We start from the raw sequence: 23,046 nt of genomic DNA on the forward strand, positions 1-23,046 counted from the left end.
CTACCGACGTAGGACTACAATTTTGGATCCATGCATATATTGACCAGATAGCAAAACAAAACTGAAATTTTTATTGACATAGTTTGATTTTTTTTTCTCGAATTTACGTTTTTTATAAACTTGGTCAAATTTTAAGTAGTTTGACTTAGGACAAAGATATGACTTACTGTATTATATTTAGGAACAGATGTAGTGGTATCATTTTTGTGCACGCAAAAAAAAAACTCGTAACAAATATGGGCCGAGGATTTTAATGGGCTTGTTATTATTCCTTAATTTTCATGTCAACCACATAGACCCGGTCAAACATGGGCTGTATATAGCCAGGGGCTGCTGATCAAGCTAGCTTGCGTCTCCATGGCAATCCTCGGGAGCAAAGAAGAGGCGGTTCTCCTCGAGGTCAAAGGTGAACCGTGTGTCCACCTGCTGGTGGCCACCGATCACCGTCGTCACAGGGGCCCGCTGGACGATGAAGCACACGTAGTCGGCGCCGGCGTGCTTCACCGTCGCGAACAGCAGCCTCGACTTGATCTCCAGCCCGGCAGCCTCGTCTTCGGCGAAGTGGAGCGTAATGCTCGGGAGCTTCGGCATGACCTCCGGCGATGTCCCGCGGACGCAGAGGCGGTGGCCTGGCACAGGCGTGCGGTGGAGCCCGTGGCTCGCCATGTGTGCCGCGACGCCGGCCTCTAGGATGTCGTATGGCGCCTCCGCGAACCTAGTGGTCGGGTTCCCGACGTCGACGTAGCACCCACCGAGGCGGCTCCGCCGGTCGCGCTGGAACATCTTGGGCGTGATCCCCGTGAGCTTCCTCCCGGCGACGCTGACTCCGACGAGGCGGACGTAGTACATGCCGAACCCGCCGTCAGGCTCCCCGTACAGGAGCGCCGTGCTCTGGGCGTGCGAGTGGTCCGGTACGTCGGCGCCGAACCGGAGGAAGCCGTGCTTGTTTGGGTACTTCTTGTGGTCCACGAGGCAGTAGGAGAAGCGGGGGGTGGTGCCGCCGCCGTGCACGGAGAGCTGCCGGACGAAGGAGGTCGGTCGCCTGTTGAGGCTGAGGATGCCGGCGAGGACATCCTGGTTCTTCCACCCGTTTATGGCGTGCGCGCAGCCGAAGACGAGGCCGTCCACACTGCTTGTTTGGATACTTCAGATGGTCCACAAGGCAATAGGAGAAGCGCGCGCCGCCGCCACCGTGTGTGGAGAGCTGCCGAACGAAGGAGGTCGGGCGCCTGTTCAGGCTGGGGATGCCGGCGAGGACGTCCTTGTTATTCCACCCGTTTATGCGGTGAGCGCAGCCGAAGACGAGGCCGTCCACGTTGGTGGTCCGGCTGCCGGAGCCGGCACCAAAGGCGAACTCGTCTTTGCCGAGGTAGCCGGTGGCCATCGCCTCCGCCCGGAACCGGATGTTGAAGCCGCAACGGTGCTCGGTCGGCCGGGGCGTGAACGGGGCCTTGCAGAGTGGGTCGTCATGGCCGACGTTCTTGTAGCGATGGGAGGTTTTCGGGTCGAAGATGGGGGCGTCCTGCTTGAGCTTCGGGTTGCTGGGGAGGCACTGCATCCATGTCAGGTTGCCGACCATGTCCACGGCCAGCCTGTAGAAGTGCTGGGTGTCGCCGGAGCCGACGCCGACACGGACGCTGTAAGTGGGCCCCACCATGTGGGTCAGCCTAGGGCGTAAGGCCGTGAGGTTCGCACCAAGCTCCTCGAGGTCGTCCGCTGTGTGGTGGTGGTTAGGCACGAGAGCCAGGCTGAATCCGGCGCTCGTCGCCGGTGCCGCATCGACACTGGCGGCTCCGAGACTGACCGGATTCAGCATGGCAAAGAAGAAGAAAAACGTCATACAAGGGTATAGACTAGTCATTGCTGACTGCTGATGTTTTTGGCTTGACAAAGGCAATGATTCTTGGCCTAGAAGTCATGTCTTAAATAAGACTCCTATGGCTGTATATCAGATATACATCATTTATATCATAGCCAAAAACATCAGCCACGGATGTGAATCCTTTAAATGATCGATTTGGGCAGCCAAGATATGGAGCGGTTCATTAATTTGTTGTTGCAATATATATCTCCAACGGATTTCTTTTACAAATGGATGCATTACTTGGACATATTCAAGGAAATAATTGACCGTTTTGATCTCAAAACAATTGTGAAAGTCTAGTTTTACAGGAGCAACAGGGCAAGTGTTGCTTCCGGGACAATTGAATGATGCATATACATGCTCAACACATTTGGCTGATTAGTTCTTCGGGAAAAAAAATTCCTACTAACAAATAGGAGTAATTGTTAGTGTGTACCATTTGACACAAAGATTATTTCGACAATAGATCTGTAGTAGCCGAAGAAAGGAGTTGGTCAGTTGGTGAAGTGATGTTTTCTCAAATATGCTAAATAGAGAGTTATCTGTTACCAAAAAACAATCAGCTTCTTCATTCCACTTCCGAGGTATCATATGGAAGATTTTGTGGCGTGGAACCACACCAAATCCGGAAGCTTCACTGTCAGGTCAGGGTATCATGTTGAATGGGAGTCGGCGCAAAAAATTTCCAACTTGGGCGATCAGGGCCCAAAACATGCCGTTTGGGACTTAATCTGGAAGCGTCATGCCCCCTGCGAAAGTCAAAATCTTCATCTGGAAAGCGTTGCATGGGGCTTTTCCCTGTCAGACTGTTTTGGCTGATCGCCATGTCAAGTTCAGTGGCTTGTGCCCTGTTTGTGGTGTCTGCAGTGAGGATATTCGCCATATGTACAAATGGACGTTCCTTCTGTTTTGTGAGATAGCTCACTATGCATGTTTGAGTGAGTGCACGAATTAACTCGGTTCCAAAAAATGCCTCTCGATAACAACTAAATCAATCAAAGAGAGTTAAACGTTTGCTATCTTGAATCCCCCCTTAAAAAAAGGGAATTAACTCGGTTCCAAAGAATGCCTAGCTTGTACTCCGTATATAACAGGTGGCTGCTCTTCAGAGCCGGATGACCAAATCAAACAAGTAAGCAAAACACATCTCTGCAGACCGATCTACGGGCCGAGAAGTTCTCGAGACGATGGCGGCCCACAGCGTCCAAGTCTTCCTCGTCCTCCTGGCTGTGCAGGTTTGCCTGCTTGTAGCCATGTCGGCGTCGGCTGTGCAGGCCAGGAATGTGATATCCATACCTTGCTGCGAGCTTCACCCGTTCTCAAATTGTTGCCTCAAGAATCCTCCTTCTTCGAGCTCCGGCAAGCTCGTCCATGGTTTACTTGGCTCTCCAGCACCTTCTCCTCTTGGTAATTGATGTAATCCGGTGATATGCATATGAGCATATATGCTGCCCTGTTTGTTTCAGATAATAATAAAATGAGAGGAGGTGTTCTTGGTGTCTACTTTGTTTTGTTTTTTTACTTGTGTCGTCGCTTAACAGAGAGTTATGTGGAATGGGGAAAAAGCCATCAACCTGAAATTCGGGGTATTTTTGCGTATACTACGAGAGCTAGCGCGATTGATGGAGACAGATGATAAGCAAATTAATTAAATTAATTTGGTTAGAACCTGATACAGCAGATGATGGCGTCGTTCCACACCATCAAAACCGAATCGCAAGCTTCCGTTAGAAAAACAACTTGGTGCGAGGCACCAGGACCAGGGAGATAGATGCAAGGGCAAAGTAAAGGAGCCATCACTTCCTTTGTCCTTGTATAATGGACAATTATCAGGGATCATCAAACAACCAGAACGAAACTGCTCACGTTTTAGTCCTAAATTAAGTGAACCAGCCGAGACCCGGTACCCGCTATACTTGGTTTCTTTCTGTAAGACAGCGTCATTCTGATTTTCATGAAATCAAAAATAGGGTAGCCCGGTTTGAAAAAAGAGTAAATATTTCGTACGTCAGCTAGGCAGCACCGGCCGTATCTAAGCTTAGATTTTTCTAGTGCACTCGTGGGAAACGCTATGTCTGATTCTGACCCGTCGAGCAGCTACCTCCACTGAGCGACTGAGCCACACCCTCACCCTCTTAACTAACCTTACCAATCATTAGGAAGATGATTGAGCAGCCTTCCTTAAAATACCCATGGATTTGCCTACCTAGCTAAACTCAGTACCAAGGATGTTTCGAGCAGCAGTGCGCTTCGTTCTCAGGTATATATCATCAAGCTCATTAGTAATGGGTTTTGTACTTAAACATCTTTAAACTTCACTAGACTTGTGTGGGGGAAGCCGGTCGATCTATCGCCGTTGATGTTCTGGAGGAGCTGGGTTTAATCTCCCATTTGTTTGTTTGTTCTTGAGAGTGTAGCTCGGCGAAGAGTGGAGCCGCGGGAAGCTCGTCATCGTCCCGCCACCTCTCGGCATCCTCCTCGGACTCTCAAAGGCTGGCAGGGAAGGTGGCCGTGATCACCGGCGCCGCGAGCGGCATCGGCAAGGCCACGGCCGCCGAGTTCGTCCGCCACGGCGCCAAGGTCATCCTCGCCGACATCCAAGACTCCCTTGGCCACGCCGTCGCCACATCCCTCGGCGACCCGGACACCACCTTCTACACCCACTGCGACGTCACCGACGAGTCCCAAGTCTCCGCCGCCGTGGACCTGGCCGTGTCCAAGCACGGCAAGCTGGACATCATGTTCAACAACGCCGGCATCACGACGGGCGGCACCAGCGGCAGCAGCTACGCGGGGACGCGCATCGAGGCCACTGACATGGCCGACTTCGACCGCGTCATGGCAGTCAACCTCCGCGGCGTGGCGGCCGGGATCAAGCACGCGGCGCGCACCATGGCTGATGCCGGTGGCTGCATCCTATGCACATCGAGCACTGCGGGCGCGCTGGGCGGGTCAGGCCCGTTCGCGTACAGCGTGTCCAAGGCGGCCGTGGCAGCCATGGTCCGTGCCGCGGCCGGCGAGCTGGCAATGCGCGGGGTCAGGGTGAACGCCATCTCGCCCTACGCCATCGCGACTCCCATGGGGGTTAAGTCCGTGAGGGACATGCTCCCAGGGATCGGCGATGAAGAGCTGAGGAAGGTGTTCGAGGAGGAGCTCAACGAGATGGCCGGTGGCGGTGTGGTGCTTCGCGCTCTGGACGTGGCCAGGGCGGCCGTCTTCCTCGCGTCCGATGAGGCTAGATATGTCTCGGGACATAACCTTGTCGTCGATGGCGGGTTCACTGTCGGAAAGCCGCTCAACATCGCTGCGGCACGCTGAGCAGAAACGAAGACAATGACAAAGCCAATCCAATTTGCCGCGACAGGACTGATAAAATGCCCATTCGTTCTTGCCCAAAACAGTCAAATAGACCTACTTGTACAAGATCGATACACGTCGTTTAATAATTGCATCAAGCAAAGAAACTAATGAGGTGGATGATTGAGAGTAAATCATCTTCGAATGTCTCAATTATTTGCAGAATTGTCAGGCAATTCTTTGCAGAATGGCCTGAACATGACCATAGCCATCATCTATATCAGGGCCAGTCCAGTAGCCAGAGATAGTAATAATCTGCGCACCTGGAACAGCATCGATACAATGCCTCGTGGTCAAATCGTTGTGAGCACTTGAAACATCTGCAGGTCTGCTTGAGATAGATGCTTCTGCAGAAGAACCTGAACATCTGGAGCTAACAAGGTTCCTGAACCTGCGGGACTCTGCAGTTGGAGTAGAGTTTTTTTACATGTCAGACAAATGCGGTGAAATGAGAGGACGTAGAAGTATAACCATACTCATGCCATTGACATTCTTGTAAATTGTAATGAATGTAGTACTTACCAAATAAAGGTAGCCTCCGGTGAAGCTGATTCATAGAATTAAATCGATGAGGCCGTCCCTGTGAACACAGAAGACGTTTGAGAAGTTTAAGATTCAGATGTTAGAGATCACCATGATGTGGATGATTGAGTAATTAGTTGCAGGAGATATCTCAGCCTCCCATACAGTGTGATACAGATGAATGAAATGAACACAAATATAAAATTGACTCTGTATGGTGTGTGCATCTGGTAGCAATTGCAATTGGGGGAAAGAGAAATAATTGGGGAACAGAGGCTTCCAATACAAACAAGTAGTGATACAGTGAAGTTGTATTTCACTAGTTATTCCATAGGCACCATTTATATGATTGATGAGTGTGTTACTGAGACATATTTGAGTTCAGAGGATGTGTCGGCATTGGAGGATGAGAAGTCTAATCCAAGCTATTTCATGTTGGACTCAGACCGATTCCAAGGAGTCGATTCAACAAGTTACCCGCGCTCCCCAGCCGGAAGTCTAATCCGATGAATCGGCGGTGGGTTAATTTTGTTTGTTTTCGAGTTTAAACTGAACCACACTCATTCCAGTTTCAACAGCAAACAAGGGAGGAACACATCTTCCTCCAGTCAAAGGGCATCCAATCCATGGATTCATTCCAGTAAACCAAAATTTGACAAACATGTCCTGAAATATGCAACTACAAATATTAGTCCCACCCTCTGCTATGAATTTCAATTCGAAATTGCACCATGCTCTTGGCGCCCACAACGTATTCGACGAATTGCTTGTTCCACGATAAACAGGTACGAGAGAGCGAGCTGCTGCTGGCATTCGTACCTTTGCGGCGGCGGCGGTAGCGCTCCGGCGAGAATACGGGAGGATGGCGGCGGCAGCGGAAGGCTGCAGCCCGCACGCCATGACCGGGAGCCCGAAGAAGGGTTTGCGCCAAGAGCGAACGAGGAACTTTTATAAGACTGCGCAGTTTAGTTCAGTACCTTCGGGGACTTGGTGCCGTCTAGTCATCTAGATGCCGCCGCTGCCGCAGATTCCTCTCCACGCGCGTGCCCCGCTCTCCTCCACTGCCGCTCACCACCTGCTCGACAGAATCCCGCGCCCAACAAGCACCTTGCCTCTTCTCGCCTCCTCCCCCGCCGCGTTCACGGCAGCCGTCCCGTCGTCCGTCCCGGCCAACCTCCCGGCGCTCCACGGTCTCGCCATTGCCTCCGGCCTCGACGCCTTCTCCTTCGTGACCAACTCCCTCGCCGCGCGCTACGCCAAGTCCGCCTCGTCGTTCCCGTCGGCGGCCAAGGTTTTCCACACGGCCCGGGCGCGGGATGTCAGCTCCTACAACACCATCCTCTCCGCGCTCCCGGACCGCGGCGAGGCGCTCGCGTTCGCGGCATGGATGCTCCGGTCCGGCGACGTGCGGCCCGACGCCGTCACGCTCACCGTCGCGCTGTCGCTCGCGGCCAGCCGCGGGGAGGCCGACGGGGTTTGGATCGTGCGGCAGCTCCACGCGCTGGCGTCGCGGTCCGGGCTCGTCGCCGACGTGTTCGTCGGCAACGCGCTCGTCACGGCCTACTCCCGGGGAGCGCTCCTCGGCGCCGCCAGGAGGGTGTTCGACGAAATGCCGGCGAGGGACCTCGTGTCCTGGAACGCGATGATCTGCGGGCTCGCGCAAGACGGCGACTGCCCGACGGAAGTGATTCTTGTGTTCCTTCGGTTGCTGAAGGATGGCGGCGCTGCTGTCCGGCCTGACCGGATATCCGTCTGCAGCGTGATCCCGGCTTGCGGCAGCGAGGGGAAGATCGAGCTCGGCCGGCAGGTTCACAGCTTCACGGTGAAGCTCGGCGTTGAGGGCAAGGTCTCCATCGGCAATGTGCTCGTCGCGATGTACTACAAGTCCGGCGCCGCTGGGTGCGCCAGGAAGCTCCTGAAGTCCATGGACGAGCGCGACGTCATCTCGTGGACCACGGCCATTTCGATGGACGGGGAAGAAGACGCCATCGAGCTGTTCAATGGCATGAGGCAAGACGGCGTGCCGCCGAACGAGGTCACCTTCGTGGCGCTGATGTCGGCATTGGCGGCAGGCTGCCCAGCGAGGTACGGGCAGATGATCCACACTGTGTGCCTCAAGACCGGCGTGTCAGACGAGGCGGCCGCGGCGAACAGCCTCATCACCATGTACGCCAAGCTGCGGCGCATGGACGACGCCCGAACGGTGTTCGATCGCATGCCTCGGCCGGAGATCATCGCTTGGAATGCTCTGATCTCTGGCTACGCACAGAATGAGCTATGCAACGAAGCTCTCCAGGTCTTCTCGTGCATGGTCAGGTGCTTGAGACCCAACGAGACAACATTTGCAAGCGTGCTCAGCGCGGTCACCGCCGTAGAGACAGTCTCCATGGCTTACGGCGAGATGTACCACTGCCAGAGTCTGAAGCTTGGGCTTAAGGTCAGCGAGTACGTCTCTGGCGCTCTCATCGACATGTACGCGAAGCGTGGCAGCTTGGAGGAGTCCCGGAAGGCGTTCGATGTGACAGTCCACCGGAGCCTCATTGCCTGGACAGCGATCATCTCTGCTCACGCAAAGCACGGGAACTATGACACCGTCATGAACCTCTTCGACGACATGGTGTGCTCCGGTGTTGCTCCGGACGGCGTCGTGCTGCTATCTGTCCTCACAGCCTGCCGCCACAGCGGGGCGGTCAACACGGGGCGTGAGATCTTCGACTCGATGCCTGCCGAGCACCACGTCGAGCCGTGGCCAGAACATTACGCGTGCGTCATCGACATGTTAGGTCGGGCAGGCCGGCTGGAGGAAGCCGAGGAGCTCATGCTACAGATGCCGACCGGGCCGAGCGTCTCGGCTCTGCAGAGCTTGCTGGGAGCCTGCCGCATCCATGGCAACACGAGCATCGCCGAGAGGGTCGCCGGCATCCTGACAGAGACTGAGCCGACGGAGTCCGGCGCATACGTGTTGCTGTCCAACATCTACGCCGAGAAGGGGGACTGGGGAGGCGTGGCAAAGGTGAGAAGGGAGATGAGGGAGAAGGGCGTGAGGAAGGAGATTGGGTTCAGCTGGGTGGACTTCGGTGCTGGCGAGTCCCTGCATTTGCACAAGTTTTCGTCAGATGATACGACGCATCCGTGCACGGAAGAGATATACAGAGTGGCCGAGGGGTTAGGCTTGGAGACGAAACTACTGAAGAACTGTTTGCACATGGAAATGGAGAGCATTTTCTGATGTCTCAAACTCTTAATTTCGTTTAGGGTTTAGAGATTAATTGTGTATTCTCCAAAACGTTTTCGTTCAAGATTAGCTCTAGATTATCTTACGCAGCACTGAATGTGTAAAACTGGCAAAATGTATGTACTCCCTTCGACTGGAATTACATGTCGAAATATTACATGTACTAGCTTTGGTACTAGCTTTGTGTCTGTGCTTTGCTACGGAACCATCAAGAAAAAGAAAATTTACAACTGAAAAACAACATTATAGCCAGCTTATGAACCAATGTCATAAAGTCTGATTATAGGCTTTACTGAATTTGAAATCTGAACCCAAACTTATAAAGATTGGAGAGAAAAGACAGTAGTAAATACTATGTAAGGAAGGATTATGAGATGAAATTTTAACTCATGAACTTGTACAATCTAGTAGTTGTCAGGGGTGACGAGAAAAGGATTTAGAAAAAAATGAATTGACGACCACCAACTCCAAACTTTATAAATAGGAAAGATCTAGACACTTTTTAAACATAACATTCATATTTTTGAGCAAATTTAAGACAGTAACATGGGTCGGAGGGAGCGTGACATCCACGGCATCCTGTGTCGCTCTCGTATGCACGAATCTTAAAGCTCCGTACCATCCGTTAAAAAAAATCGTGAGAAAGATAAGGTTTGGGCCAGCCCTACCACAAGCCTCCCCCACTCGCTGCCTTCCATCGGCCCGAGCGCCGGCGTCGCCGCTCCTTCCACCCCCGTCGTCCCCTCGCCCCCAATGCTCCTCTCGGTGCGCCGCCTCCCTGTCGCTCCTCCCCGCCCATACGCCCGCCCGCACGCCTCCCCTGCGCCGCCCTACCTTCGGCTACGGCGACAACATGGTCCAGTGGCGATGGCGAGGAGGACGACGGCGTCAACGACACCCGTGGTATGCCGGTCCTGTTGTTCTGTAGATCCCTCGCCTTTCGCGCGAATCAGGGGGGCTAATTCGAACCCCAATAGAATTCGATCGAGTTTCTTCTGATTTAGAACGACCACGGCCAGGGCGAATTCTTAAATTTGAAACGAGATGTGTGATTTGTAGCTTAACTAATGCTAGAATCTACTTAGGTGAACGAGTAGCAGTGTGAGCTTCGCACCCCCCCCCCCTGCCCCCCAAAGAGTCATGTCATGTTTTACCTCTATAAATTTTGCGCTTGGTCAACTGATTCATGTGCATATCTAATTTCCATCTCATTGCTATTCACTCGGTAAGTGTGTGGCAGACGGTGCTGGCGCCGTGTAACGTGTCACATTTGTGCAAATTAAGCTCCACCATGATGATCATGAATGAGGTTCTGTTAATTTAAATTGTGATGCCATGTGCTCAAAATATTTTGTGATGTACTTTTATTTTCACGAGTAGCTCAAATCATCTATGTTATGATTGCATTGTATAGATAAACTCGCATATCTTCTCGGCCCCCCCGACGGCAAAACTCAGGCTCCGTCGCCAACCAAATGTCAAGAGATTTGTTGTACGGAGTAATCTCTTCGATAGACTGACTAGGGTTGCCAGGGTGAGTGACATCGTCTTAGTCATTATGTCACTATGCATTAGCAAAGTTTTGTGTTTATTGATATGGGAGTTCGATCTCTTTGTTTGTCTAGTCCTATGCAAATGCAGTTTTGAGTTCATTTGAAGACCCTGAGAAGATCCTAGATCAAGCTGTTTTGGAGATGAATGATGATTTAATAAAGATGCGGCAAGCCACTGCACAGGTTTGTTGTGATTATACTGAAATTTATCGCTGACAACATGCTCTTTATTCTTTTCAATAATTCTGTCTTAAACCTTTCTCAGTACATGCCCTTTACAGTGTTGATGCTTGTTGGTTAGCTGCTTCTTGTTTTACCAGATTCTTGTATTGTTTGTTGGGTTCATTGTGTACATACGTAAAACGGAAATACAAACCTATTATTCATGATCTGTTGCATTCTACCTGCTAACTGGATTTTTGTTTTGGAAGGTCTTGGCATCTCAGAAGCGGCTTGAGAACAAGTACAAAGCTGCCGAACAAGCTGACGCGGATTGGTAATGTTATGATAACTGTAGGCTTACATTGAACCTTGTCATCTGTTAGCTTTACATTCGATGACATCTTCCTTGTAAATTTAGGTATCGAAGGGCTCAACTTGCTCTTCAAAAGGGTGACGAGGAACTTGCTCGTGAAGCCCTTAAACGGCGTAAATCATATGCTGTAGGTATCATTCAGATTAGAGTTTTGGATGAAATGTCTGTCCGGTCACACCATTTAGCTAAGCCTAGGCTGTAACTTGCTATTAGGAGCTCTAACTCTTTCTGATGCTGTGTAATGCATTATACCTTTGTGCCTTTTATTACCTTGGTTGGCAATAATATGTACTCAGCATATAGGTCATATATGTAACTTATGTTAAATCCATATGTTAAACTCCTGTTACAGTTTCTTATGTGTTTGTTTCTGTGCTTAGGACAATGCAAGCTCCTTAAAGGCCCAGCTTGATCAGCAGAAGAGTGTCGTTGAAAATCTTGTCTCAAATACCAAGGTGAGCTTGTTAGTTTAAGTTTCAACTGCTGGAATGCTCTCTTCCTTCTATGCATTATACATGTCAATATAAATTTATGTCTTTCTGGAACCATGTGCCACACAGGGAACAACCTATTCATTTTTCTTGTGATTTGTTATGCATCTTTGTTAACATGCAGATTATGTCATTCTGTAGCTTCTTGAGAGCAAGATAGCAGAGGCCAAGCAGAAAAAGGATACCTTAAAAGCCCGTGCTCAATCAGCCAAGTATGCATATTTGTTTTGTTGATTATTTTGCCATCTGTTACTTTATAGCTTGTATGATCTGACAACTGACCTTTTTCTTCAGGACTGCAACAAAAGTGAGTGAAATGTTGGGGAATGTAAATACAAGTAGTGCCCTGTCAGCATTTGAGAAAATGGAGGAAAAAGGTGCTCTGTTCATTACTGATCTTCTCTGAGTAGTGTTATTTCTTTTGTTACTAAAGTATCCTGTTCCTATTGCGTAGTAGGTATGACACACTGATTTTGACTTAGGCCAGAGGGCCATACTAATTTGACAAGAATTTTGATTTTCATAACAAGAGATGACACTGATTTTATGCAATGCGCAATATCAACCAGTCATAAACCACGAGCAATGTAGTCGTTTGTGAACTACAGTGATTTTTGTAGTGTGAATATGCTTAATTTTATTGTTCCGTTGCAACGCACGGGCATTATTGTAGGTAGTGTAGTATTTTAGTGTATGTTACCTCTACTAGGCACACCGTTGCTTTGTATGGTATGTTACCTCTGATCAGTACTCCGTTGCTTATACAGTTAAAAGCAACGGAGTACCGATCAGAGGTAACATACAATAAAAAGCAACGGAGTTCCTATCCGAGGTAACATAACATAAGGAGCAACGGTGTGCCTCGTAGAGGTAACATAGGATAAAAAGCAACACGCTTAGCACGTGTGAATGCAGCCCCGAATGGTAGAAGTAGTACCCGAGTGTGAACGGAGCCCGGAATGGTGCATGCCCTCGCTCGGCGTTTCAGCTCTCGAGGAGTACGTTTTAACACGAGATGGAGGGAGGGTACATAAATACTCCTATAAGCTCACCTAGTTTCTCACAGATCTACGCATATCAGAGAGAGAGGGAGATTGCGAGAAGGATGTACTGTGTCACAGATCTACGCAATCTGCACTATCCATTGAACGAAGAAAGTTCCCAGCCTGCGACGGCCATGTGGCATCCCTAACACACACATGCTCTATATTGAGCACAGATAACTTCAACTATTGGGAGATCAAGTAATGAAAGTACCATCAAGGTTTTAATATACCTAACTTGTTATGGTTAAGTTAAAGCGTCTTTAATACATAGCATGGTACCAATAAGCTGCCATATAAAAGCAATCAAAAGGCACTAAATTAGTCAATCAATTAGATAGTGACCCAGTAGAGGCTTAAACCTCATAATGTTTTCAAATCAATATCAGTGGCGAATACTCAAATGCAGCAGGTAGTGGCTTGAACCAGGTACTGGTAAAAGAAATTGTGTTCCACTATGTATCATCAAAATACATACTTCCTCCGTCCAACAAAAGATGTCTCAAGTTTGTCAAAATTTGAATGTATCTAGACATGACTTAGTGTATAGATGCATTCAAATTTGGTCAAAGTTGAGACATCCTTTGTTGGACGGAGTGAGTATTTAAATTTCTAGCGGTGGAAAGCTTGGCTACTTGTATAAAGCCTGATTACTTAAACATAATTTGGTGTTCTAAACTTTTTATAATGAAGAACTTGATTGTTGCATGGTTGGGATACGATCTTGGCAAATTAAGTTTTCAGTTCATCTAATTGCTTGTATATACCTAAGGACTAAGGTTATGTGTCTTCTATTACTTGAGAAATGACTTGTGCTACTATCCCTTCTTGCTGATTGTTCATCAGCAATCAGTGATGTCTGGTGAAAAATCATTTGAACATTCGATTCTTACAAATAGTTATGTTTTTGTGTTCTCAGTAATGACAATGGAGTCCCAAGCTGAGGCACTTGGTCAGTTAGGAGCTGATGATCTAGAAGGAAAGGTAAAATTGAACATTGTATACTGATTCCTAAGATACTCCTTGTGGTAATGAGATCTGATTATCAGTACTTATCTGTGCGCAGTTTGCAATGCTTGAGACTACATCAGTTGACGATGATCTTGCACAACTGAGAAAAGAACTGTCCGGGAGCTCTTTGGTATGTGTTGTTTTCTGGACTTACACTATTAACGATTCTCAGGTTAAAGGTCTTTATATTTTAGATTTTCACTCTCTCCTGTTGGCATATGCACTTAGATGACAAAATGTGATGGTAATTGTAGAACAGAATATGCAAAATTGGATCATAATTTGTCCAGGCAACTAAAAATACAAAAGGAGCATGCTCTGTCTTGTTGATTCCATTAATTTCATTCATTCCAGACTACACAACTAATTTCATGTCGCCTACAGAAGGGCGAACTTCCTCCAGGTAGGCCGCTCCGAGACACAGAGATCGAGAACGAGCTAAATGAACTCCGGAAGAAGGCCAAAGAGTATTAGATTTTACAGGCCATGCCCCTGCAATGGGCTTGACAAAATCTCTCATCAGAGAACCCCAGACGAGAGTATAGCCTGCAGATTTCTCCAATGCACATTTAAACCTCGTTTTTTGTGTAGAGGTATGGATATAGGCGAAAATTTCTCAGCATTTTCCCCTCGAATGACATTGTACAGTTAACCATTACTAGAATGTAAATCCCATCTCGTTTTAGAGCTTCTCCGAGTGCAAATAAATCATTTTTACTTTTGGTAATTCTTCGTTGCCTGGAATTCTCGTCATGCTTTGCATCCTCGTGCACGTTTAGTATTTGGATGCTGTAGGCGATATCGATTCACTCAGTGATGCTGGGTGGAAGGCTGCCGTTGTACATTTTCCATGGGCAAGTGATTTATTCTGACGAAAGCATGCGTCCATGATTGATTTTTTGAAAGAAAAACAAAAACTGCGTGTACAAAAGTATATGGTTTTTTAAATTAGTTTTTAAATTTATCCAAATACCATGGCGAAAAAACCTGCTCTTGTTCGGACTATTACCAAATTTTTCGCGCCAGAAATTTCACAAAACTACGCATTATTTTTATGAGTAACTTTTAGTACGTACAACAAAATATTTAGCGTTATAATTTAAAATATACACGAGGATATTTGGATTGCAGAGGGCGGTGGAATTGCCCAAAGCCCATTCCAGCCCAAGCTGAGCTGACAAACAAGCAGCCCCCCCACCGGCCCACCCCCAATACTACCCAGAAGGCCAGAACCCAGAAGGGGAAAGCAGCGGTCGTCTTTTGCTCAAAAAAAAAAAAAAGCAGCGGTCGTCTCCTTCCTCGAAAATTTTGAATTCCTGAAACGGCAAGAACTCCATGCCACGGCGACGAATCTCTCTGTAAGTTCGATCCCTTCCCCTTTGATCCACTCTCCGTTTGCATTCCTCCTCCACGGATTATCCTGCGAAGTCCTTACGAAGTTGCTGCTGGTGTTCCTGAACCTCTATGCAGGCCACCTGCTCGACGGAATGCGTCGGACAACTACCAAGCACGCGGGGCCGCGCCTCCGCGCCGGCCAGGCGTCCCAGTCCGGCGCCGGGGCATCTGCCGAACTCGACCGCCTCAGCTCGCTCCCTGACGCGCTCCTGCACCACATCATGTCGTCGCTGAAGGCATGGGACGTGGTGCGCACCTGCGTGCTCGCTCGGCGGTGGCAGCACCTCTGGGCGTCCGCGCCCTGCATTGACCTCCGCGTGTGCTACTCCCGCCGAGGTAACAACTAGCCAGAAGAGTTCTGCGACTTCGTGCACCACCTCTTCCTCTCCCGCGATGCGTCGGCACCGGTGGACACGCTAATCCTGCGGTCGAGCGACGAGGACGCGGAATACGATGAGGCCGATGCCAAAAGGTGGATCAGCGCTGCTATCAAGCACAATGCGCGGGTTATTCATCTTGCCGGACATTGCAGGGAGATTGCGTTGTTGGATGGTGTGCGCTTTGTCTCTCGCCACCTCAAGATCTTGAAGTTGTGTATGCCTGTCTCAGAGCCGGGATCCTGCAGCAGCTTTCGTCTAATTGCACATCTATGGAAGAACTGGATCTGAAGGATTGCTTGGTGGCAGGTCCTGAGATTGTGTCTGCCTCTTTGAAGACTTTAATCTTGCTCAAATGCACGATCAATTGTGACTTATCCATTGCTGCTCCGAACCTCATACTTCTGCGCCTCACTACACCTTACATCAGAGTTCCATCTTTTGAGAACTTAGGATCACTTGTCACAGCCACCATCATACTTGATGACTCTTTCTTGGGTAATGATTATGAACATATCAGTGATGAAAATGATTTTGATGGAACTACTGATGATGATGACGACGACAATGATGATGATAACGATGATGCCAGTTATAAGGTTCATGATGACTCTTCCTTGAGTGATGATGATTTTAGATACATCAGTGATGATGGTATTGATAAGTTTGCATATGGACATGGCTTCCCTATACATGGATCTGGGCGTGGTGGTTACAAGGATAATTACAATTATGGTAGTGATATCGATAGCGATGACAATACCTATGAATACAGTGAGATTGCAAATGATCCAAAGTATGGCTACAAAGGTGAAGGTCAGAATTCCAGTAAAGGTGGCAACTATGGTAAAAGCAGTGGATTTAATGATAGGGAGATTTTAGGAGGCAACCATATTCTTCACAGCCTTTCAAGTGCTAGAAGTTTGGAGTTTTTAACTGATGCTGGAGAGGTATGGCTATCACCGCCTTTTGCTGGTCTCTCTTACTTTGAGTATGTATATTTTCCTTGAAATAGCCATAACTGCTTTACAGAACCGCTTCTTTCCGGTGTTTGCCAAAATAATGTGCATCCCCCCAAACAGAAAACAGATGTCCAATGGGCACATTTCTTACATTTTGCTCTGAAGTAACAACACCTGGATAGAGAAGTACAATTGACTTACAAAAGAGTCCAAATCAAGATAGTAGTGCTAGTTTTAGTTCAGCGTGAAATATAGTAGTATGTGAATCAATGGGGTATTGAAGAGTGTAGCTTTGTGAAAGCATTAGTCATCTAATATTTGGATGATTGTCATTTTTTTACAGTAGCAATGGTGTCTTTTCTAATGGTTACTGCTTACATCGCTGTAGAATTAACTATACCGAGTCTTTACACCAGTCTAAGGCAATGTCCCTATACATTACCATAGAAGAAAGACGAATGATATTGTACATATAGGCACTACTCTTCTGGCAATACACCAGTATATGTTGTTTTCCTTTACTTGTTTGGCGTGGATATGCTTGTTTTCTTACCTGTATGTTAAATAAACCACCTGTATGCAGCTGTATCCATAATTTGAAGTTGATTGAACTTACTATTGTTCTCTGCTGAGCACTCATTTGATGTGCAATGTGTAGGTGGTTTTGAGTAGGGAATTGAAAACATGTCCAACTTTTAGCAACCTGAAGACCCTGTCCCTTGGTGAATGGTGTATGGCTGCTGATTTCAATGCACTGATTTTCTTGCTGCAACATTCACCCAAAATAGAGAGGCTTTTTCTCCAACTTAAATTGGTATGTGTAATTACATTTTGGTGTATGCCACTTCTATTCTTTTAGTTTTGAGTATCTGGGCACATGCTTACAAACAATTTTATTCTTTCACAAAAGAACTACGGCACCAGCAAGGCACTGGAAACAGGTATCAAACTGCAGGAAAGATCATTTACTTGCAGTGACCTTCGAATGGTGAAGATCAAATGCTCAAAGGATGATGCGAGAGTCCATAAGTTGGCACATTTGTTCAGGGCGAATGGTTTACCCCTTGAGAAAATTTATGTCCGTCGGTCTGGGAATGCTCATAAGCCATACATTCTCTTCGTTTAGCATTTCATTTACTTGCTATATCTACATCAGTGAACTGGTTTATATCTTCCTATGCTATCTGGTGAGTGATGACAGACGTAAGACTCATATCATATAATGTGTTTGATATCTTGTCACTTGTTAAATGAAGTATTTTAAGTTATTCAGTTAGCTTAAAGTTCTTCCATGCATGCTCCTGGTCCTAATCTACAGTTCTACACACTCATCCATTCCCTGATATTTCTACCAGATCTCCGTGGCCAGAAGTTTATGAGAGAGCTCGCTAGGCAAGAACTTGAGGACGACTGGATGTAACATCCAACTATCTAGCTTTCATTTGCTTCTAGTAGATATCAAAAGGCGAGGATCTGGTAAGAAACCATGATCTCCACGAAGTACTGATCGTACCTTGTAAGCTTTTCTCCTTTTGCTTTTGGGTAAAATGGATGATGGAACTGTGTGTGGCTATCAAATCGCAGGAAAGTTCTTCATAGTGGAATGTGTTGAGACTTTAAACTAGCGGTATATCTGAACTGAATATGATTAATCATTCAGCATCCCTTTCCTTCTCCGGATTTCTTATGCATGTTCTTAACTAGCAGTCGAGGGCATGGACAGACTGCATCGCCAAAGGGCTTTGGAACAGCTTGTCACGGTGTTTCTTACTCTTTTACACGATACGTAGAGTTACATATCTTGACACCAAATCCACGATGGATGTCCACACAAAGAATTAAAGAACTGTTAAAAAATTGAATCTAATCTTGCATCCAACTTTTGGATAATTTCGCTAAGAAAAGTCGGAATTTTCATTACTCTGCCCTATTCGTTGGAGTCAAAATAAGACACGGTAGCACGGCTAACATTTCTAAAAACCGTATATTCGCTGCAGCCTTTATTTTAACGGGCAGATTGCAACAAAAAAAGGTACCCGTTCCGTAATTGTAGCTTCAGTAAATTTCTACATTTTGCTTTATTATTTTCCAACTCAAATACTGTAATAAAAATTCGGGAAGGCCCATTCGAGCCCAAAATGATCTGACAAGCAACCGCCCCGTAACCTAGCAGGCAAACCGGCGCTCGCCTCCTTCGTCAATTTTTTTTTTTGGATTTCTGAGAAGGGGCAACAAATTCCACGACATTGCGAGTTTGCGACGAATCATCCGGTAAGTTCGATCGATTCCTCCCTCTGATCGACTCTCCTCCACGGATTTTCTCGAGAAATCTTGACTAGTTCCCCCTGCGGTGTTCTGAAACCTCTACGCAGGCCGTCTGCTCGACGAAATGCGCCGGACAAGCACCAAGCACGCGAGGCCGCGCCTCCGCGCCGGCCAGGCGTCCCGCTCCGGCGACCCCGACCGCCTCAGCGCCCTCCCGGACGCGCTCCTGCACCACGTCATGTCGTTCCTCAAGGCTTGGGACGTGGTGCGCACCTGCGTGCTCGCGCGGCGGTGGAGGCACCTCTGGGCGTCCGGGCCCTGCGTCGACCTCCGCACGCGCTACCGGTACTCCCGCCGAGCCCACGACCCGCCGAGGGAGTTCCGCGACTTCGTGTACCGCTTCTTCCTCTTCCGCGACGTGTCTTCCCGTGGAGACGCTCCGCCTGCGGTCCAGTGACGAGGACGTGGGCTTCGACGATGACCATGCCAGCACGTGGATCAACGTTGCAATCAAGCGCAATGCGCGGGTTATTCATCTTGCCGGACATCGCAGGGAGATGGCGTCGTTGGAGCGTGTTTCCTTCGTCGCCGCCTCCAGATCTTGAAGTTGTCGTATGCCAGTCTCGATGCCAGGATCCTGCTGCAGCTTTCCTCTAGTTGCACATCTTTGGAAGAACTGGATCTGAAAGATTGCTTTGTGGCGGGCGGTGAGATTGTGTCTGCCTCTTTGAAGACTTTAATCTTGCTCAAATGCAAGATCAATTGTGACTTCTCGATTGCTGCTCCGAACCTCATACTTCTGTGCGTCACTACACCTTATGTCCGAGTTCCATCATTTCAGAACTTGGGGTCACTTGTCACGGGCACCATCATACTTGATGACTCTTTCTTGGGCTATGATTATGAACACATCAGTGATAAAGATGATTGTGATGGAACTACTGATGACAGAAGATGATAAGGATGACTATGATAGTGATGATGACAATTATAATATACATGATGACTCTTCCTTGAGTGATGATGATTTTGGATATATCAATGATGATGATGATGGTACTGATAAGTTTGGATATGCACATGGTTTCCCTATACATGGATATGGGCGTGGTGGTTACAAGGATGATTATAATTATGGTAGTGATATCGAGAGCGATGACAATACCTATGAATACAGTGAGATTGCAAATGATCCAAAGTATGGCTACAATCCAAAGTATGGCTACAAAGGTGAAGGACTGGATTCCAGTAAAGCTGGCAACTATGATGAAAGCAGTGGATTTAATGATAGGAAGATTTTAGGAGGCAATCGTATTCTTCACAGCCTTTCAGGTGCTAGAAGTTTGGAGTTTTTAACTGATGCTGGAGAGGTATGGCTATCACCACCTTTTGCTAGTCTCTCTTTCTTTGAGTATGTATATTTTCCTTGATATAGCCATAACTGCTCTACATAATAATTTTGTAGTGTTTGCCAAAATAATCTCCATTCCCCCTCAGTTCAAAAAATATGTCCATTCCCCCTAACAGAAAACAGATGTCCAATGCGCACATTTCTTACATTTGCTCTGAAGTAACAACGCCTGGATAGAGAAGTACAATTGACTTATAAAAGAGTCCAAATCAAGCAAGCAGTACTAGTTTTAGTTCATCGTGAAATATAGTACTATGTGAATCAATGGGATTTATTTTTTGCGAGTGTCAAGTGTATAGTTTTGTGAAAGCATTATTCATCTAATGTTTTAGATAATTGTCATTTTTTTACGAGTAAAATGCAACCGCGGTCCTAATTCTTTTTCAAAGGTGCCAAGTTAGCCCTACTTCTTTCAAAATGCATGTCTAGGTCCTAAAAGTTTGACAAGTGGTTCAACCCAGGTCCTAATAGCGTTCGCCCGTGTCTGACGAGGTGTATCTTTTCTAATGGTTACTGCTTACGCCGTTGTAGAATTTACTATACCGAGTCTTTACACCAGTCTAAGGCAATGTCCCTTGTTTTCCCTTTACTTGTTTGTGTGGACATGCTTGTTTTAATCCCTATACGTTAAATAAACCGCTTGTATGCTGCTATATGCATAATGTGAAGTTGATTCAACTTACTATTGTTCTCTGCTTGACTAGTCATTTGATGTATAATATTTAGGTGGTTCTGAGTAGGGAATTGAAAACGTGTCCAACTTTTAGCAACCTGAAGACCCTGTCCCTTGGTGAATGGTGTATGGCTGCTGATTTCAATGCATTGATTTTCTTGCTGCAACATTCACCCAATATAGAGAGGCTTTTTCTCCAAATTAAATTGGTATGTGTAATTACATGTTTTTTCTAATTGTGTAATTACATTTTGGTGTATGCTACTTCTATTCTTTTAGTTTTGAGTATCTGAGCACATGCTTACTAACAATTTTATTCTTGCACAAAAGAACTACGGCACCAGAAAAGTACTGGAAACAGGTATCAAACTGCAGCAAAGATCATTTACTTGCAATGACCTTCGAATGGTGAAGATCAAATGCTCAAAGGATGATGCGAGAGTCCATAATTTGGCACATTTGTTCAGAGTGAATGGTTTGCCCCTTGAGAAAATTTATGTCCGTCGGTCTGGGAATGCTTGTAAGTCATACATTCTCTTCATTTAGCACTTCATATTTACTTACATCTTAATATATCTACATTAGTGGACTGGTTTATATCTTCCTATGCTATTTGGTGACAGATGTAAGACGCATATCATATCATCTGCTTGATATCTTGGCACTTGTTAAATGAAGTATTTTAAGTTAGCTTAAAGTTCTTCCATGCATGCTCCTAGTCCTAATCTACACTCATTCGTTCTCTGATATTTCTACCAGATCTGCGTAGCCAGAAGTTCATGAGAGAGCTCGCTAGGCAAGAAATTGAGGACTGGATGTAACATCCAAGTATCTAGCTTCCATTTGCTTCTAGATATTAAAAGGCGAGGATCTAGCAAGAAACCATGATCTCCACGAAGTACTGATCATAGCTTGGTCCTTGGAAGCTTTTCTCTTTTTGCTTATGGGTTAAATGGATAATGGATCTATATGGCTATCAGATCGTAGGAATGTTCTTCCTTAGTGGAATGTGTTGAGACTTTAAACTAGCGGTCTATTTGAACTAAATATGAGTAGTCATCCAGCATGGGAGCATATCCCTTTCCTTCTCCGCACATCTTATTCACCGTGTGCACGTTCTTAATTGAGTAAAATGCATCCAAGGTTCCTATTCTTTCGCGAAGGTGTCAAGTAGGTCCATAATTTTTGAAAATGCACGTTTAGATTCTCATTGTTTCTCAAGTGGTTCATTCCAGGTCCCTCGCATGTATGCACAGCTCCTGCCGCATGACGTGGTTGCCACCTAGCATTTGGGCCCACACGTCAGGCGACGACGTGGCGTTGCAATCTTACAGAACCCCCCCCCCCTCCTCCACCCCCCCACCTATTCTCCTCTCATTTTGCGGAGTGGCGCCCCTGGCAGCCGGCGGACTGGTTCCATCTCGCCGGCTGCGAACTCTGTCTACCACGAAGCAATCGCACCGGAGCCGCCGGCCCCCTCTGCCGCCTAGCGCGTCGCCTCGTCAAACGCCAGTTAGGTGAGGAGAAGGAGAGAGGGCTGCGAAATGAGAGGAGAATAGGTGTGTGTGTGTGTGTGTGGTGGGGGAGGGGGGTTGTAAGAGTGCAACGCCACGTCATCGCCTGACGTGTGGATCCAAAGGCTAGGTGGCAGCCACGTCATGCGGGCGGAGCTGTGCATACATACGAGGGACCTGGGATGAACCACTTAACAAACAATGAGGACCTAAATGTGCATTTTCAAAGATTAGGGACCTACTTGACAATTTCGCGAAAAAGTAGAGACCTCGGGTGCATTTTACTCTTAATTTGGAGGGGACTAGTGGAGGTCTTTGGAACAGCTTTTTGTGGGCGGGATCTCCTGGTCATGCTTGTTGCTGCACCAATTTGCATGCTTGTATCACATGGAAACAACATTTGCAACATCGAAATTTCAAAATGCACTTACCTCAACAACATGGGGACGACAAGTTCCTCTTCTTCCTCCATGAACTGCGCCGCCGTGGCATCTCCCTGAGCGTTGGCGCCACCGCCTCTCCATGGAACGTGTAGCTGCCGCCGCATCTCCGGGAGGTAGGGGCCGCGCCGCCACCGTCAATCGGGAGGTAGGAGACGCACCGCTACTGCCATTGATTGGGACCCGCGCTGCTGTGATGCGAAGTGTTGCGATGGTAAGATGCGGGAGGAGCAGTCGGCAGAGATATGTACTTCCTCCGATCCTACCAAGGTTCTTATCTTTTTTTTTTGAAGCAGCAAGGTTCTTATCTCGAGCATCGTGTATCCAACTATTGGATGATTTCGCTAAAGAAGTTTTTGGAATTCCATTACTCTGTCATATTCGTTGGAGTCAAAGGA

The 23,046-nt window shown here is 47.5% G+C and overlaps 4 protein-coding genes, 1 non-coding gene and 1 pseudogene across 6 annotated transcripts; 5 read left to right on the top strand and 1 right to left on the bottom strand.

Annotated features, from left to right (window-relative positions):
- Positions 1–214: 214 nt before the first annotated feature.
- On the bottom strand, positions 215–6,698 carry LOC100839488 (aspartic proteinase CDR1). The gene is made up of 5 exons (XM_010235889.3): positions 6,563–6,698; positions 5,744–5,801; positions 5,485–5,622; positions 1,179–3,317; positions 215–1,144 (listed from the first exon to the last, which is right to left on the bottom strand). Exons 4-5 carry the CDS (start codon positions 1,859–1,861, stop codon positions 343–345), a joined length of 1,485 nt encoding a protein of 494 aa, XP_010234191.2. The 5' UTR covers positions 1,862–3,317; positions 5,485–5,622; positions 5,744–5,801; positions 6,563–6,698; the 3' UTR covers positions 215–342.
- On the top strand, positions 3,935–5,439 carry LOC100839178 (short-chain dehydrogenase reductase 3a). Its single transcript, XM_003562433.4, has 2 exons — positions 3,935–4,124; positions 4,282–5,439. The coding sequence occupies exons 1-2, from the start codon at positions 4,093–4,095 to the stop codon at positions 5,180–5,182; spliced, it is 933 nt and encodes a 310-aa protein (XP_003562481.1). The 5' UTR covers positions 3,935–4,092; the 3' UTR covers positions 5,183–5,439.
- On the top strand, positions 6,570–9,156 carry LOC100842291 (pentatricopeptide repeat-containing protein At4g32430, mitochondrial). Its single transcript, XM_003559777.4, has one exon. It carries the CDS (start codon positions 6,753–6,755, stop codon positions 8,970–8,972), a length of 2,220 nt encoding a protein of 739 aa, XP_003559825.1. The 5' UTR covers positions 6,570–6,752; the 3' UTR covers positions 8,973–9,156.
- A 499-nt stretch (positions 9,157–9,655) lies between these two features.
- LOC100839792 (probable membrane-associated 30 kDa protein, chloroplastic) lies at positions 9,656–14,338 on the top strand. 2 transcript variants are annotated; one of them, XM_003562435.3, is made up of 11 exons: positions 9,656–9,881; positions 10,393–10,512; positions 10,604–10,714; positions 10,963–11,027; positions 11,112–11,193; positions 11,447–11,521; positions 11,699–11,769; positions 11,852–11,934; positions 13,520–13,584; positions 13,667–13,741; positions 13,996–14,338. In XM_003562435.3, the coding sequence occupies exons 1-11, from the start codon at positions 9,732–9,734 to the stop codon at positions 14,083–14,085; spliced, it is 987 nt and encodes a 328-aa protein (XP_003562483.2). In that variant the 5' UTR covers positions 9,656–9,731; the 3' UTR covers positions 14,086–14,338. The 2 variants fall into 2 exon arrangements, with proteins under 2 accessions (XP_003562483.2, XP_024313499.1); XM_024457731.1 differs by lacking the exon at positions 9,656–9,881 and adding an exon at positions 10,255–10,287 and having other exon boundaries at positions 13,996–14,301.
- Positions 12,276–12,373, top strand: MIR9491 (microRNA MIR9491). The gene has a single exon (NR_127095.1). It is a non-coding gene; the product is annotated as a microRNA MIR9491 (primary transcript).
- A 3,165-nt stretch (positions 14,339–17,503) lies between the features above and the next one.
- LOC100842908 lies at positions 17,504–21,848 on the top strand (annotated as a pseudogene).
- The last annotated feature ends 1,198 nt before the right edge of the window (positions 21,849–23,046 follow it).

The sequence above is a fragment of the Brachypodium distachyon genome, chromosome 1, assembly GCF_000005505.3.
Source record: "Brachypodium distachyon strain Bd21 chromosome 1, Brachypodium_distachyon_v3.0, whole genome shotgun sequence".
Lineage (NCBI taxonomy): Eukaryota > Viridiplantae > Streptophyta > Magnoliopsida > Poales > Poaceae > Brachypodium > Brachypodium distachyon.

Bases quoted from the DNA above. Each gene is read 5' to 3' on its own strand.
- LOC100839488 (XM_010235889.3), bottom strand. From the start codon at position 1,861: ATGACTAGTCTATACCCTTGTATGACGTTTTTCTTCTTCTTTGCCATG. The intron at 1,145-1,178 runs GCGCTTCTCCTA...GACCATCTGAAG, and splicing joins ACACACGGTGGCGGCGGCGC to TATCCAAACAAGCAGTGTGG.
- LOC100839178 (XM_003562433.4), top strand. From the start codon at position 4,093: ATGTTTCGAGCAGCAGTGCGCTTCGTTCTCAG. The intron at 4,125-4,281 runs GTATATATCATC...TTGAGAGTGTAG, and splicing joins GCAGTGCGCTTCGTTCTCAG to CTCGGCGAAGAGTGGAGCCG.
- LOC100842291 (XM_003559777.4), top strand. From the start codon at position 6,753: ATGCCGCCGCTGCCGCAGATTCCTCTCCACGCGCGTGCCCCGCTCTCC.
- LOC100839792 (XM_003562435.3), top strand. From the start codon at position 9,732: ATGCTCCTCTCGGTGCGCCGCCTCCCTGTCGCTCCTCCCCGCCCATAC. The intron at 9,882-10,392 runs GTATGCCGGTCC...TGCATTGTATAG, and splicing joins CGGCGTCAACGACACCCGTG to ATAAACTCGCATATCTTCTC. The intron at 11,194-11,446 runs GTAGGTATCATT...TTCTGTGCTTAG, and splicing joins AACGGCGTAAATCATATGCT to GACAATGCAAGCTCCTTAAA.